Raw genomic sequence first — 17,400 nt, 5'->3', positions numbered from 1 at the left:
GTTATTCCCCTTCAATCACACAAAGTCATAACAGCTGGTTAATCCCATATTTAACTTCTTATGAATTATAATTCACCTTGAAAAGCTTAAAAAAAAAAAAAAAAAACTGAAGTAGAGAATAGATCACCATATGAACTAATAACTTATCATCAAATATGATTCCCTACTATCTCAGATCATTAACCAGCTTACACATCATATAGATGTACTCCCTTACTGAACCATTGCCATCATATCTGACTAATATAAACCATATCAGATAATAGTATTGTAGTTACTTCTTAATGCTCATTAACTCTTTCTAGATAAAATCAAAAAGTTCATTGGCAGGATCAAAAACCAAAATATCACCCTGAATAGCATCACCAATAGAAGCATAAATTAACCTAATGGTATGGTAGTACTTTTAGTCCACATAAAAAAATAATAATAAATAATGCAACAACTTTTCTACCTAAGAAAACTCTGTACTGGGCATATGGGTTTCTTCCTAAAAAAATACAGACTCGTAGTCTAAGAAACCCAATATAATATCAAAACCTGTCTTCTAGGCAATATAATTTTAACCATTCAATGGTTTAATCCCTGTGAGCTATCTTTAAATTGCAGAAACATCTATAGTCTGAATAAATGTTATATTGAATAACACCACATAAGCAACATATAAAATAATATGTCACAGCTTTAGGGATTATTACTTTTATTCGTGTTTGGAATTTTAAGCCGAATTTCTCAGGGTGTTTTACTATGTGCAAAAAACTATCCACCCTGCAAGAACAGATAAAATGCCATCAAAAAATCACCGTTTGGCAGAAATTTAGATTTTACTTTGCTACCCAGACCTGTGATAAAATCATACATAGACCTATTTGATTATACTTGAATTACTGCTAAACACTTCCACTACCTTTTGGCAAGAGGATTATTTACTTATAATTCAAGCATTCTCAAATATTCTACTACTCACTTATCACACACTAAGATATTAATCACCTTTTGACAAAACTAATGCCCTCATGTAAGTAAGTGCACTGTGAGACCTCAATAAGACCAATGTCTTAAAATTTCAAAAGATAATAACTTCCGTGAGCAACTCACCTTTTGACAAGCATCACCCACTTTGGCTATCACATTTGAAATAGTCACTTTACTAGTCTTCCTAAACCCCAAGGAAGAACCTATACTGCAGAAGTTCCATTTATTTAAGTTCAATAATTTATTTATAATGCACATAAACTAAATCCAAATATTATGGAACATTTGATTTCACTGTAATATAAATGGTTTTAACACAAATAAAAATTAAGCCTCCTCATACGTATCAAGAAATTACAGTGAACAAAATAATAACATGCACATTAATCAAGATTTAAAGAATATTAGTTCTTTCTTTACTTTAATTAACAGAAAATAATAAAAACTTAATGCATGTATATTATATATCCGATAAACAATTTAAAGTACTTCAATCTCAAAATCAACTAGGTTAATATTGCTTGATTACCGCACATAAGTCTCATGGGTTTTTTAACCTAAAATTAACCAAGTATCATGAATTACTTAATAAAAACACTGGGTAGGGTGTGACTAAATAGCCACATAATCTCATGTCCCACTTAAAGATCACTTATCCATGTAATATAATATGAATTAAAATTCTTAATTTGACATCAAATAATTTATACATACATGATATATATACTGGACAAAACAAATCATTCCATAAATTATGGAGTATTAATTCATGGACCGAAATCAGATTTTGAACTATGGAACCACTATATACATGCATGCGGGACAAGTCATATTTCAAAGAAGCATGTATACCTTATACTTTAGTCTAAGTACAAACTGAACTCTATAATCATTATTGTTTCGTGTGTCTTTCAATTCAAGTTATGCATTGAAATCGAGATCCTAATTCATGGTTCTTTGGTTTTAAAGAAAAAACAAAAACCTTAAAAAATTTCATATATTTAAGTTTTTCAGATACAATCACATATACAAATCAAAACCTTTAAGAAACATGTTCATGCAAATCAAGACCTTTAATATCATGACACTGTTTGAAGACAAATCACAAATTTGATATAGGAGTCCATTCTTGCGTGACATCCTAAATGCAAGATTTGCGTGTACATAGAATAATGGCCACTTAAGTAGTCAACACACAAATACCACAAGGACAATAATAGATGAGTCACCAGAATATTGTGTGTACATAAAATTCAAGTAATATATATTGTTTACTGAATTCATCTTAAAAGATGATGTCAACCAATACTTAATTGAATGACCCATACATACTTTAAAACCCAAATCATGTAAAACATGACAATGGTGATTCGCACATATATAATATAGTATATAAACATGGTGAAACATATGCCGGGAAACCAAAATCGATCTGCAATCATGGTACTTTAGTTCAAAAAGAGACCACAATCTTTATATATATATAAGTCCGTATTTGTGCATGTAAGCAACAATTACACAATTTACATCGGGACACAAATAGCAGTGCTTACATTGGGGACTAAGTTAACAACGACAGTTGGCACGATCAATGAAGAAATCAGTACCCAATCATGAATCGATATATTTTAGAATAAAAAAATAATGAATCCAAAAAACACCGATTCAAATATTATAATTTTTGTGTATATTAGATCTTAAATCAATTTTTATTATTTTGATTTCTACAAACCCTGAGATTGCTCTGATACTAATTGTTGGGTTTTATTCAAATAATTCACTTGTAGAAATCAAGAATATTACAATTAATTAAATAAAGAATTTAGTCTCGTACCTTATTGATGATTAAATCACATATATTTTTAGATTTTGGAAGATAACTATAGAATTCTTTGTGATCCTGCAAAAACATTAGAGTGTTTTACTCCCTTCTAAGAGTTGTCCTTCGATAGGGCTAAATAAAAGTTTAAAACCTTAATATATAACAACAACAAGGGGGACGGTTTCTCTATAAATAAATATACCTTAGTCTCCCTTCCTAGTATAAAACCATACTTCCAATTAGACCACCAATTGAAAAGTACAGCCCAATCCATCAAGTATCAATAATCACATTGTAATCCTATTTTAGAAAACGTAACGCACATGACTATAAATAATTTTTATTAGATATATATATATATATATATATATATATATATATTTTCAACAATGCCCTCCCCAATATGGTACAGTGCCAATCCCTCCCGAATGTGTTCCCTAGCTACGTCATGTTCTCACATATTTGAGACACATTTATGTGTTATTCATCTCACATGATTTCAAATATATTTAGTGATCGAATTGAAAGGGGAACTAATAAAATTGAATTAAATAAGTCATGTGGTTAAACATGTTAGAATAATATGAAATACGGTGCAATTAGGTCTTATTTTGTCCACGAAGTCGTCGTCATCGTCACTCTTATTGTCTTAATTTCATATGAAAGTAGTCGATCACGGAATTCTCACTCCAAACTTTTTAATACATGTCATTTCTCTTACTAGGATATGCAATATTTCTTTTTTTTTTTCTAATTACATTTTCTTTTATAAACTTTGTCTTTGAAAGATCTATCTTGTGTTAGGTACTTCATGGTTTTAATTCATTGGGCCTTCCTATAGAATCAAATACAAAACCTCGCCAATGTAATTTTTTATCTGGTGTATGCTATTTTTCTTTCTCTTTATTTATTTATTATTAGTTGAAAAGGCAAATTCGACAAGGAGACTATCAAACTTGCATAGAAAAGAGAGAGAGAAAAATTCCCCATTATAACACTCCCTACTTCAAGGGCAATTCTAGGTATTTTGCTTTTCATAAAGCAAAATTTAGCATCAATCACAAAATTCAACTAAAAAGTAGAACCCTCTACGATTCTACTAGCCTAGCCTTGTGGGGTCCACTAGGGTCTGCTAAACTAGCTTCCTCTGCGGTCAATTGTGTTGGTTGAGCCTTTAATCATCCTTTAGGTTATTTAACCTCTTTATTTTGAGGTATTTTTGGCACAGACGTGTTAAACTTGGTGCCTTATGTAGACAAATTTATTTGGATTGGTTGTAATGGGATTGCAAAATTAATGGGACGGTTATAGGAAAAAACCATAAATGAGGTCCAGCCAACTATATTTATCACGTTTCAATGAACACCACTTCAAATTTGGTCCAGTCATCTGAAAGAAAATGAACATGTATATATATATATGGTCATTGTACGCATACGTCAAACAAAGATGTATTCCTACCTTGATTTCGGGTTCAACTAGAAATCAATTCAGGCGGTGGTCTAAGGCCCAATAGGAGAGGGACTTATATTATTTATAATTGAATGTTAAAAATTTAAAAAGATATCAAGATATATTTATTTTTTAATTATTATTTAAAAATTTCACCACTTAAAATTCAGCTCTTAAAATTTTTAATATTTTATTTTCAATTTTATCAAACACACCATAGTTTAAGACCCCCCAGCAGGAGAAGAGGCACCATATCTCATTATATTAATTATATATTTCTTTTAATGAATTAATTATTACTTTGTGTATTATATTAATTACCAAATAAAAATAATTCTTTCTTCTATTGGTCGATTTTTTTTATATTATATATATATATATATATATATATATATATAGGTCGATTTTATATATATATATATATATAAGGAGTATACATTAATGAAACATTTAGTGTATTATTAACTCCCAAGGGCTCTTTTATTAAGCAATACAAATTTCTTTTAGTTTTTTCTTATAATTACAACATTGTTCTCTTTCAACAATTTCACACCTTTGAATTACCAATTAAATTCAATATCACTATTTGTTCAAACTTTTGTACTTTCGTCATTTATTACTCTCTTCACGTAGATTTCAAGATAATTAATCTCACCTATCAAGTTAAAAAAACTTAAATAGTGTTTTTAAATAAAATTTATTAATACTATATTAACATAATCAATTTGATGGAGAAAGCTTAATTTAATTATTACTTTAGGGCTCAAACTGCATCAAGCCAACCCTGCTTGAATTGAGATAGGGAGAAACAACACCATAAAGGGTAATATATATATATATATATATATATATATATATTTCCCTGAAAATTTAAATGGCGGTATTTTTCATAAGTGAAAGCTATAAATAAGGTTACGTGAAAAATTGAAAAGTAAATAAAGACTATTAACAGTTGACTCGATAGTCCAATAAATTAGTGTCTCATCTAAATTATTTTTATAATTCAAATCTATAAAAATTGCAAATAGCTATTGTATGTGAAGCATATTGCAAAACCACCTTCAACAATTTATGTCAAATATTTCCATATGGATATATATTATACCATATGCTGCAAATGCCTAGCCATAATAAGGTATAAATGCATTGCCAACCCCCAACCCAACAATTTCTTGACCTGTTTATACTAAAATTTGGTTGTTACCTGTACACCACCTAGTTTTAAATAGCTACTGTATTTGATTTGTTGTTCAGTTGAATTGTTTTTTTAAAACCATCTTTCGAGAACCCACCAAAGAAACAAATGGACCGGTTACTTTTAAAAAGCTCCAAACGGGATGTGTTTCAGTTTTTACTGACTAAAATTTAGGACCGGTTATCTTTTTGGAAAACAAAGTCTTAGTCCACGAGTGGGAAAGAAGTCTTGATTGAGGCCATTTTGAATGCTTTACCTACATATGTTATGTCTTCATTTAAGCTTCCCACTACTTTGTGTCAAGATTTGATGAAACATATTCGTTCCTTCTGGTGGTGTAATAAAGACAAACATCGGGCGATTCATTAGATTCATTGGGATTTGCTTTGTCGGAGTAAGTCTTTGGGTGGTATTGGCTTTCACGACCTGGAAGCTTTTAATTTGGCACTTTTAGCGAAGCATGCTTGGAATTTTCAGGTTAGGAAGCAAGGTTTGTTGTATCAGCTTCTTAAGGTTAAGTATTTAACATTTTTGGATGCTTCTTTGGGATCTAATCCTTCCTGGGTTAGCGTAGTGTTTGGTCTTCTCAACCTTTATTGAGACAGGGTTTACGTACGCTAATTGGGAATGGCATTTCAACGCATATTTGTGATGATCATTGGGTCCTTACGCTTGATCGGAAACTTTCACCGCCTCACGCTCTTAGTCCATACTCTTATGTGGCGGAGTTGATTGATCCAGTTACGTCTACATGGAAAGAGAATGTTTTGGCTCAGTTATTTTCTCCTATTATAGTGCAGGAAATTCTCAAAATACGCATTAGTTGTTGGGCTAAACCAGATATTGTCATTTGGGCTCCGGAGAGGTCAAGTAGATTTTCAGTGCGATCTGCTTATCAATTGGCGATGTCAAGTACTCACTTTTCTGGCCTTCCATTTCAGTCTGTGATTGGTCCTCTATTTGGCGGTGTCGTACTCTATCTAAGGTGCAACACTTTTTGGCGATGTTCTCTTCGTGCTTTGCCAGTTCGTGTTGCTTTGTTGGCTCGAGGGTGTAATGTATCGCCTATTTGTCCTCGTTGTGGTTTACAGGAGTAGACTGTGGTGCATCTTATCTTTTCGTGTCCTCATTCCATTCAGGTATGGAAGCTTTCTCCACTGCGTTTGGATTTTTCAGGCCGGTCTTTCCCTTCTTTCCGGGTTAGTTGGAGTTTTCTTTTGCATTGGGCTATACTCTCTTCGAAGTTTGAGGGTGTTCTTAATTTGATTTCTTTTTGTGTTTGGGGTATTTGGAAAGCTCGGAATTGGTTGGTCTTTGACGGAATTTTATGGAGTCCGGAGATTGTGGTTCACAAAGCAATTGTTAGTTTTTGGGAATCCAAAGATGCTCGGTTTTTATGCTCCTCTTTACGTCCAGGCCAGCACTTTCTTCAGTGGGTTCTCGGTGTCCTCCTCCGTTAGGAATTGTCAAATGTAATTTTGATGCTTTTTTTTGTCGAAGGTCGTTGTTAGTGGGTGGCGGCGCTGTTTTTCGGGATTTTTGTGGAGCTATGCTTCAAGTAGTTGTTTTTTGTCCGTTTTTCGCTTCTTCGTCTCTGCAGGCGGAAGCCGTTGTTTGTCAGCGTGCCATCCTTTGTGCTTTTGAGTTAGGTTTCTCTAGTATCTGGTTTGAATCGGATGCCCAAGTTGTTGTGGAGGGAGTGTTGCGTGGCGACTCTTGTCCAGCGGAAATTGTTTCTATTTGCTTTGATATTACTCGAGATCTTCGGAGATTTCCTTCTGCTTTTTTGACTCATGTTCGGCGCCAAGGTAATCGGGTGGCTCATGCTTTAGCTGCTCTTTCACACCCTGGGCTTTGATCGGATCAGTTTTTGCCTGCTCTTCCTCCTTCCATTTTGCCTTTTGCTATAGCGGACGTGGCTTGTTACTTGTTTTGTTTTGCTTTTGCTTTCTTTCTTGTATGTCTTTGCCCAAAAAAAAAAAAAGGGGGGGGGGGGGGGGGGGGTTCTGGTACTATTTAAAATAAGAAAACACTCTCGTAACATGCAAATGTAAGATTGTATATATCTAATTAACTCTTTCCCAACTTCATAATCATGAAAGTGGGAAGTTTCATGCATTGAGTTTGTCCAGAAAATTTGAATGACACACAAGCCAAAGGATTGGATAAACTCAAGGATACAAAAATTACAACAACTATTTGCTTTCTCATAGGTAGGAGGCAGTCTCATGGTAGGTGTTATAAGTGCCCCACATTGGATCCGAATGAGAAAGGTATATATTGATTGAGTGTTAATCTCACCTAATAGTTTAGGTTTTTGGATCAAATCGCGAAACACTCTGTTTAGACCCAATTCTTGATCCGATGTTACGTCCAGCCCGAAAAAGTCCGCATACTGTCGAGGCACTGAATTATCACTTCTAGCTTCTTCTTCTTTTTTGTCACCCATTTTAAAAATATTTTCTACTTTTCTATCATCTAATCAATAAAGGCTCTTATGATTCTTATCATAAAACACACATGCATCCACACATCTTTTGAACCTGTTTCAGCACACAATATTCCTGTGGGAAGTTTAAAATAAGAAAACACTCTCGTAACATGCAAAAGTAAGATTGTATATATCTAATTAACTCTTTCCCAACTTCATAATCATGAAAGTGGGAAGTTTCATGCATTGAGTTTGTCCAGAAAATTTGAATGACACACAAGCCAAAGGATTGGATAAACTCAAGGATACAAAAATTACAACAACTATTTGCTTTCTCATAGGTAGGAGGCAGTCTCATGGTAGGTGTTATAAGTGCCCCACATCGGATCCGAATGAGAAAGGTATATATTGATTGAGTGTTAATCTCACCTAATAGTTTAGGTTTTTGGATCAAATCGCGAAACACTCTGTTTAGACCCAATTCTTGATCCGATGTTACGTCCAGCCCGAAAAAGTCCGCATACTGTCGAGGCACTGAATTATCACTTCTAGCTTCTTTTTTTTTTTTTGTCACCCATTTTAAAAATATTTTCTACTTTTCTATCGTCTAATCAATAAAGGCTCTTATGATTCTTATCATAAAACACACATGCATCCACACATCTTTTGAACCTGTTTCAGCACACAATATTCCTCCTATACGTCACTTAACTTACTCAACCACTTTTTAAATATTTCTCCAACTGGTAGCAGATTGACAGCCAGAGCAGCGAAAAATCATGAAGTCCCGATTGTCACTATTGAAAGTAGGTCCACTTGGTCCTACCAAAAGTAGTATTCCAATGACACAACTACACGTGTAATCTTTGGATTAGCTGTGACACCAAAAAATCGTGTAACTACCTGTCATTTGAGCATTCAATTAGTTCTATCCTCAACTCCACCATGCTATAAGTAAACAAGCCTAGCAAAAGAAACAAACTCATAACACATCACAACCAAAAAAAAAAAAAAAAGCATATGGGAAGCCTTCCTGTCATTGAAGACCTCAAGGTCACTCTCCATGACACCTCCCTGGTTTTTCCATTTCAAGAAAATGAGAGAAAATCCATGTTCTTGTCAAACATAGACCAAGTTCTCAATTTCAATGTCCAAACAGTCCATTTCTTCCCGGCTCACCCGGACTTCCCTAGTGAAATTCTGGCAGAGAAGGTCCGAACCGCGTTTTGTAAGGTACTAGTTCCCTATGATTTCTTGGCAGGTAGGTTGAAACTGAATCCTGAATTGGGTCGGTTTGAGATCGATTGCAATGGAGCCGGGGCGGGCTTCGTGGTGGCCTCTAGCGAGTTTACCTTGCATGAGATTGGTGATTTGGTTTATCCTAACCCGGGTTTTCGACAACTTATTATCCAGAGTATGGATAAGTTGGGACCAAATGATCAGCCCCTATGCATTGTCCAGGTATAGAATTAAAGACACCTTACTGCATTTGTCCATGCGATTCATATTGCCATGCATTATATTCCATGTTGGTTATATTCTATCCCTCTCCTTATGACACACATTTATATGAAACGTATTTGAGTACTGAAATCAAGTGGATCCATTTAGAAATATAGGTTTATTGAGGTAGCCTAGTGCACGCGGTTTTCATCGCTGCAGAGCAAAGGCGGATGTAGGGGGTTTTGGTGGGCTTGAGCCTTACCATAGGTAATTTTAGTCTAGCCAAAAAAAAAAATAACAAATAAATAATAGTACTAATAAACCCCAAAATATATTAGCGCACTCCACAATATATTATCCGCCCTTGCTGCAGAGTCTAGAGAGCATCAGATGCGGGCAGACTTACTTACATAAGTAAGGAGAGACTATTTTCAATTTCAATCTATAATCTTTAGTTCCAAAATGAAGCAGCCTTCTAAGGGACCATTTAATTTTTTTTATTTTATTAAGTAGCCTAATTCTATTTGGGTGTTAATAAAAACTGCAATTTTGAAAGTCCATTCGGTTGTATCTGTATTTAATTCTTCCTATGTGTAAGACCACAAATGTGACCGTATGCACTCAAAAGGATAGGGTAAAAATCCCAGGCTAAATTTTACAAAAGAAAAAGTCATCACGAGAACGTCTCTCAAGTCTCAACCATAGGACAGACAAAAAGGTTTTTCCGAAACTTCCCATGATTCATCATCTCTTACATATCCCTTTTTTTTTTTTTTTTTTTTTTTTCTTCTTCTTCTCCTTTATTTTATTATTTTTTCTTTTTGAATTCGAAACTCTCCTGGACAGGTAAGATCATTTGGATCCACCTCAATCTATAAACTACGAGAGTGTTACAACTAACCCTATAACGACAATATCATTAAATCAAGAATTATAATAGAAGTGTTGAAATACGAAATCAAAATATATTAAAACCCAACCTCTTATCTCATCACCATCGCCCTCACCATCACCAATCTCTTGAGTCCTTTTTTTTTTTTTTTTTCTTGAAGTTATCCCAGTTGGCCGGGGTGGAAGTGCTCTCTCTTTCTCTGACACACACATTGATGTGACAAATCTTCTTTGGGGTGGTTATAGTTGTGAGGGTGTGATCCGCCTGAAAGTGTGATGTCCTAATAAATGCCACCAATCCATGCATGCCTCTCCTTCAACTGTTCACGACAAGGCATTTGCCAAAGTCCATCTTGACGGTGCCATGTACATCAGCTTTTATATCCTTTGTCTACCATCATAATGACATTCCCGCAATAGAAGTAGGGGATAAAACTTTTTAAAGAAACATTATTGCATTGTCCCTTTTAAAAATTATTGTATATTTTTTTAAAAAATTAAAAAAATATTTTTTAAGTTTAAATATATATATAATTAAGTTTAAATTTTTTTAAAATTTTTAAAAATATTTTATAAAAAAATGTGAAATATGTTATTTAAATTTAATAAGTGGACAAGTATTTTAAGATAATAAAAAAAAAAAAGATGAATAATTATTATGGAACGAAAAGTGTAATTTATATATATATATATTTGCAACAGTTGTGTTGATGTTATTATTTGCAACAAGTGTGTTGAAGTCAAACCATCTATAAATTCAATGAAAAACATATACATATCTATTATCTAAGGAGAAAGAGACTATTACCACCTACCATAGTAATTCAGTGACTTCTCTTTTATCTAAAATATTAAAGGTTCAAATTTTCTTAAGAATATAAAATGAAGTTGCTATTGAAACGTTTCTAATTTTAATCAGTGCATTCTCATATAAGAAAATTTAGAATTAGTAATTTTAATTTTGTGATCCAGAACTATTCCCATCACAATTAGTTCAGTTAAATCAGGTGTCTCACATAGTTGTTGGCTCCAACCCCAGCTAATTGGTCCGCAATTATGTAGTTGGTCAGAAACAGAAACATAATTCATTGTACTGCCAATACAACCAAAATGACCAATCATTATTCATTTTACAATAAATACCAACCATTCACAATCGTCCTTACCCACCCTAAAAAAAAAATAAAAGTAATAAGAAAGAAAATAATAATAATAATAAACTATCCACAATGGTACCTTAATGTTGAATAGCTCTATATGACCGCATTAGTAGGTCTACCGTCCTCTATAATTAATAACAATATTAATTAGTATCTGTTCGACAACATTGTCCTTGAATGTCACTCTTTCATTATTTTACTGTCTGTTTGGCAAAAGAATGAGCAGAGGGAAGGATGGAAACAGAATGAAAGGAAGAAGAATTTAATGGGGGAGCTTTTATTTGTTTGATTGGAGGGATTAGAGAAAGGAACGGAAGAGAAAAACCCCAAAAGTAATTGCTCTTTCCACCCACTTTCTTCAATAATGTTAAAACTAACATTGATACGGAAACTAGACCATATAAAAAAGTGATATATATATATATATATATATATATATATATATATATATTCGTGTTGTACATGCAAAAAATTCTAGTCTTGTAGAGCTGTTTCAACATTCATTGAAAGTAATTTATATAACTTACTTTGGCTTTTTCTTTTTTCTTCTTTTGTTAGATATTAATAAGATTTAAACCTTTAAAACCAGAAGTGGTTTATATAACTTACTTTGGCTTTTTCTTTTTTCTTCTTTTTTATAATTCACAGCAGTGAGGTCGGGCCTCGACGCAACAGTAAGATTATTTCATTGTAATTTGGTGGTCACATATCTAAACAAAAAATAATCTCTTGACATACTAAGTGTCATGGGAGAGTTTCGTACATTGAGCTAGCGTTATTTTTTATTAAATTTTTAAAAAATTGTTTTTATCCGGTGATTAAATAAAGAGAACTTCTTGTCCCGAGTTCAATTTTAACTAGAGTGCCACAAAAAATGCAGACAATAGCTCTAATGTCCATGTTAACTGTTTGCTTGTTACAGGTGACATCATTCAAGTGTGGTGGTTTTGCAATTGGTATATCAACAAACCATGCAACATTTGATGGGTTGAGCTTCAAAATCTTCCTCCAAAACCTAGCATCCCAAGCTTCTGACAAACCCCTGCTTGTCATTCCCTGCAATGACCGCCGACTCCTGGCCGCTCGATCCCCGCCACGTGTCACCTTCCCTCACCCTGAGCTGCTCAAGCTCAAACTCCCAGGCCAAGAAACCCCAAACCCTACAGTCTTTGATTGCCCTAAGGAAGACCTTGACTTCAAAATCCTCCGGCTAAGCTCCGGCGACCTATCTTCCCTCAAGGAGAAGGCAAAAACCGGAGCAATGAACGCCGGCAAAACCATCAAGATCACCGGCTTCAACGCGGTGACGGCGCATATCTGGCGATGCAAGGCCTTGTCATGTGCCAGTACTACAGAAGAAGAAGCCCTAGAAAGGTCCTCCACCGTACTTTACGCGGTGGACATAAGGCCGAGGTTGCGTCCACCGCTGCCACCGTCGTACACCGGGAACGCGGTGCTGACGGCTTACGCGACGGCCAAGTGCCGGGAGCTGGAGGAGGGGCCCTTCTGGAGGTTGGTGGAGATGGTGGGAGAGGGAGCTGGTAGAATGACAGATGAGTATGCAAGGTCTGCCATAGATTGGGGAGAGGTGTACAAAGGGTTCCCACATGGGGAGTTCCTGATTTCTTCATGGTGGAGATTAGGGTTTGCTGAAGTTGAGTATCCATGGGGGAAGCCAAGGTATAGTTGTCCTGTGGTGTGCCACAGGAAGGATATCATCTTGCTCTTTCCTGACATTGAAGGTGTTGACAATGATGGGGTCAATGTTTTGGTGGCTCTCCCTGCTAAAGAGATGGTGAAATTCCAAACCCTATTCCATAAGCTCCTACCATAAACACACACTATCTCTCTCTAGCTTTATGGGTGTGAAATATATATAGCGAGAAAATCTTTCTTGCACCGAGAGTACCGTGTCGATATCAGTGTAATCAACCAATTATGTCGGGTGAAGAAATTATTAGATGGTTTAAGACCGATTGCTAGTTGACACTCGAACAAAAAGCTGAATAAAGCTAACACGTTGCCTCTGTGTGTTTCAGCTAGTAATTGGCCGAGACCACCATCTACTAGTTTTTCGTATCTTGTCACATAAATAAGAATGTATCTATTTTAGTAGGTCGACATATCACTACATGTGTCGGTGTTTGGTTAGTGGGTGATCCTATCATCGCTACTTGATCCCGGCACAATAAAGATTTTCTTGTGTACTTAATTAGTGATGCGAGTTAATATATTTGTGATACAATATGAAATTAATGGATGAACTACTGCATGTGATTAGAAGTGTTATTAAGTCAGATTGATGGTTGGTGAGGACTGATTGAAGTACTCTTTTCTGCATATCACTGGGATTTCAATAAATGTATGAAGATATGCAGAATTTTGTGTATGCATGCATGCAGTGTTAAATGAGTGAATACATTTGTTCATAGATATATATATACACATGCATGAAGTGCTAATAGATATAACTGTTGCTAGCAAACTGTGTGACTATATTAGAGCTTTAAACTAAATGAAAAGAGTTAATGTGGAAACTATAGCTTGCTTGATTTAGTTTCTTAAAACAATTTTCTGTTTTCAGTGAATTAAAGAAGAAGAAGAAGAAAATAGTTCAAAATTTGTTTCCTGACAGTTTTCAGAAAATTATTACTCTCTTACAATTAATGTATAAGTTCTCTATTGATCTTAATGTTTCTGTTGAAAACAGAGTACAAAAGTTTAAAATTCCATGTGACTGCATGTGTAGTTTCTATTTACTCATTTAACATTGCATATGCCAACGATCCCAATAATGTTTTAAAACTATACAAACCAAATAAAGTAATATTAATAATCATAAAGCGTTTTGAACTCCTAGGACAGGTTTGATTCAGTATTCATTAGTTTTAAGCGTAAAAGATTTATCTTTGGGCAGCTAGACATTCTACCGACTAAACTACTAGAAGATGCCCGTGAAAACCAGTCCATGACTAACATAGTTTTAATACTATGCAAGACTGTCACTTTGAACCAAAAAGTAAAAGAGATGTCCTGATGCCGATCGGCTTTTGAAACCCAATTGTCCATTTCTTTTGATTGATGTTAAGAGCCCAAGTTTTAGCTCCTTAACTACTAGGCCCATTTGGGATCCATAAAACTAGAAACTGCATATGGTACTTTTCAACTTATCATTCATTGTCCGCTATTTGTTTTATGTCAAGCACACAAGGTATTTTTTCATTCAAACTTATAAATAAATATATATATATATATATTAGAAAAAAAACTTCCACTAATATTTTAAAATTTGTATGTGTTTCTCTCTCATATATTTCATTTATCTTTGTCGAGCCTCTTTGAACATCCATAATCCATTATATGTAATCTCCTGTTCCACATACTCCGAATAATTATAAAAAAATATTTGATAGAAGTGAAGCAATGGGATTCCAATTCTCAACCTGCATTAGTCTATTCATTTGGAGTTTGGAAACTAATGTAGAGACATTCTTAAGTTTGCAAATCAGTTATTTTTGCCACGTGACCAAAATTCTAATTTTTAAAAACTTCAAAAATAATTTTAACCAAAATAAAATTAGATCTAGCTTAGGTTGAGAATATTAAGAGTAATGATACATCTAATATCAAGCTTAGGGCTGTAGTAAATGCAACCATCTAAGCCATACTGAGACATACTGTCCTTTGAACATTATCAATCCTGTAAGACAAAAGCACAAGGTCTCACAGCTGAAAACAGCAGTTCAAACCAGAAGGACCCCCACTTACTATTTATTGAATGGGTTAAGTGTGAGGAAGAAGAAGAAGAAGAAGAATTCATTAGCAATCAATGTTGCAAAGCCAGTATAGAGCATCCCATCACACTTACCAACAACATGTTCTCCACATTATCTCAACCTGAAGCTGACACCACCCCTATAATTGAAAACACCTTCTCCTCTCCATCTTCACCCTCCCAAGAAGCTGCCATCCCATGTATCCTCATATAACCTACTGAAACACATCGATCATCCCCTCATTTACTCCATCATCATCCTCAACTCCCACTCCTACACACTCCCCTTTCTGACCAAAAAATCTCAACTTCTCACAATCCATAAGTCCATCATCCTTTTCCCCTGTACATCACACTCTATCTTCAATGCCAGAAACAAAATGCTCCAAATTCTATACCATGGACCTTACAAACTATCACTCCTACCACATTTCCACATTTCAAGAAGCAAGGAAGAATGAAGCTAGAGTCCAGTAAAAAAGGATGCTCCCACTCACATCTCCTCTCTAAGTGGTACACAAGTACTCAAAATATATCATTTACAAAAACACACAATAAATTCACAGATATCGAAACCAGGAAGGCAAGCTATTGACATTGCAAATAAACAGGAATTCTGATGTCGAAAATGTCATGCATTTTGCATTTCAAAACAATATGCAATCTATTTACAACTTGTGAACGAACATATTATGCTATTCAGATTCAACAAAACTTCTGCTACCTACTAAGTTAGGAAAGGTAGCAGTTGGAGAACTGAAACAGGAAAGCTTCTAGCAATTACAATAAGAAAAAACATAGCTAAAGCTTTCCCACCTCAAATTATCCCCAAAAACATTTTTATTCTGGATTTAATTCAATTTTGACTATGATCTAGCACTAGAGATCCATTTACGTCTTTTATACTAAAACTTCACAAAACTTGACTATTACTTTTTGAAAAAAAACATGTCTTCATGCTGATATGCGTTATAACCCAACTGTCTGTCCAAGTTTTAGATTCTTGTGGACCTTAGCTACTAGGCCCATTTGGGATCAATAAAACTAGAAAATCCAAACTTGAAATGAGCCCAAATTTGATATGCTTTTCAGCTACACTACTTCGAAAATCCTATGCTGTTGTTGCCTAAAAGTCAATTCTTTTGGACTTTAAAAGTGATCGTTCACCAATTAAAGTACATCAAAACATTTGGACATCTCATGCGTCTTGAAAATGTGGCCGGATTCAGTGTTGATGGCGAGTTGCGAATCAGTGTTAATGGCGAGTTGTACGTGAGTAATTGTGATCTTTCTTCGTAGCGCAACACGCATGTTGTAATCTAGACTTTACTAGCATAGTGACTTTGAACATCTTATTCATATTCAATGAATACATGCACATATAGTACATTTTCATTCGAATCTATAATGATTTAAAAAATCTCCCACTAAATATTTTAAATTTGTATGTCTTCTCTCTTGTATCTTTAATTTGTCTTTATTTTATTAATTCTACTTTACTTTATATATAAGTTTAAAAAAAATAATTTTCAAGTTAAAAACATAAACCTGCTTGATTTGGAATTCTGAAAACTGTTTTCAAGAATTTAAAAAACTACAGTTTTTTTTTTTTTTTTTTTTTTTTTTTTTATTTTTTTATTTTAAACTAAGTTTTCAAAAAATAGTTGAATCAAATAGAGTTTTTAAACAATTTTCTAATTTTCAGTTATCTCTTTTCAGAGTTACAAATCTGGCAAGTTCTAAGTTTCTAATTTGAAAAAAGATTTCTTAGGCTATTCCCTCAGGGTTTGGAAACTAATACATACACATTCTAAAGTTTGCAAACCAGTTATTTTTTTTGCCACTTAACCAAAATAAACAATTTTTAAAAACTTCAAAATTAATTTTAATTAAAATAACTTCAGATTTAACTTAGATTGATCATATTAAAATTTTAATTTATCACAATATGTCTAATCTATGTCATTCTCAACCATTGATTCAATAATCATTGAAATATTTATACCCTAGAATCTAGATCGTCGGATCTTCTTCTTGTTGATCATCTTCAATTAATACACCCAAAGCAACTAAGAAAAAAGAAAAAAAGAAGCACATAATAATAAATTTGATGTTCTTTGACATGTACATCTTCAAATTTGTCTATTAAGAGATCCTTTGACGTAGTTTATTTTTACGCAGAAGAGAAAGAGGAGTATAAGTTATCACTTTTATTTAGCTTATATTTTAGTATTTGAAAAGTATATTTTATAAGAG

The 17,400-nt window shown here is 33.9% G+C and overlaps 1 protein-coding gene and 1 long non-coding RNA gene across 2 annotated transcripts; both read left to right on the top strand.

The window, feature by feature from the left end:
* Nucleotides 1–8,855: 8,855 nt before the first annotated feature.
* Nucleotides 8,856–13,666, top strand: LOC132271287 (acyltransferase GLAUCE). Its single transcript, XM_059772625.1, has 2 exons — nt 8,856–9,336; nt 12,292–13,666. The coding sequence occupies exons 1-2, from the start codon at nt 8,896–8,898 to the stop codon at nt 13,201–13,203; spliced, it is 1,353 nt and encodes a 450-aa protein (XP_059628608.1). The 5' UTR covers nt 8,856–8,895; the 3' UTR covers nt 13,204–13,666.
* Nucleotides 9,343–12,220, top strand: LOC132271288 (uncharacterized). Its single transcript, XR_009469691.1, has 2 exons — nt 9,343–11,701; nt 12,018–12,220. It is a non-coding gene; the product is annotated as an uncharacterized LOC132271288 (long non-coding RNA).
* Nucleotides 13,667–17,400: the final 3,734 nt, after the last annotated feature.

The sequence above is a fragment of the Cornus florida genome, unplaced genomic scaffold (genome assembly GCF_030987335.1).
Source record: "Cornus florida cultivar Cherokee Brave unplaced genomic scaffold, ASM3098733v1 CherokeeBrave_3.0.0_Hap2_Chr08, whole genome shotgun sequence".
NCBI classification, from domain to species: Eukaryota; Viridiplantae; Streptophyta; class Magnoliopsida; order Cornales; family Cornaceae; genus Cornus; species Cornus florida.
The sequence above is the reverse complement of the archived record's forward strand: the minus strand, read 5'-3'. Positions and strand labels throughout refer to the sequence as shown.

Excerpts from the sequence above, each read along its gene's own strand:
- LOC132271287 (XM_059772625.1), top strand. The coding sequence starts at position 8,896 with ATGGGAAGCCTTCCTGTCATTGAAGACCTCAAGGTCACTCTCCATGAC. Across the intron at positions 9,337-12,291 it reads AGCCCCTATGCATTGTCCAG|GTGACATCATTCAAGTGTGG; the intron begins GTATAGAATTAA and ends TGCTTGTTACAG.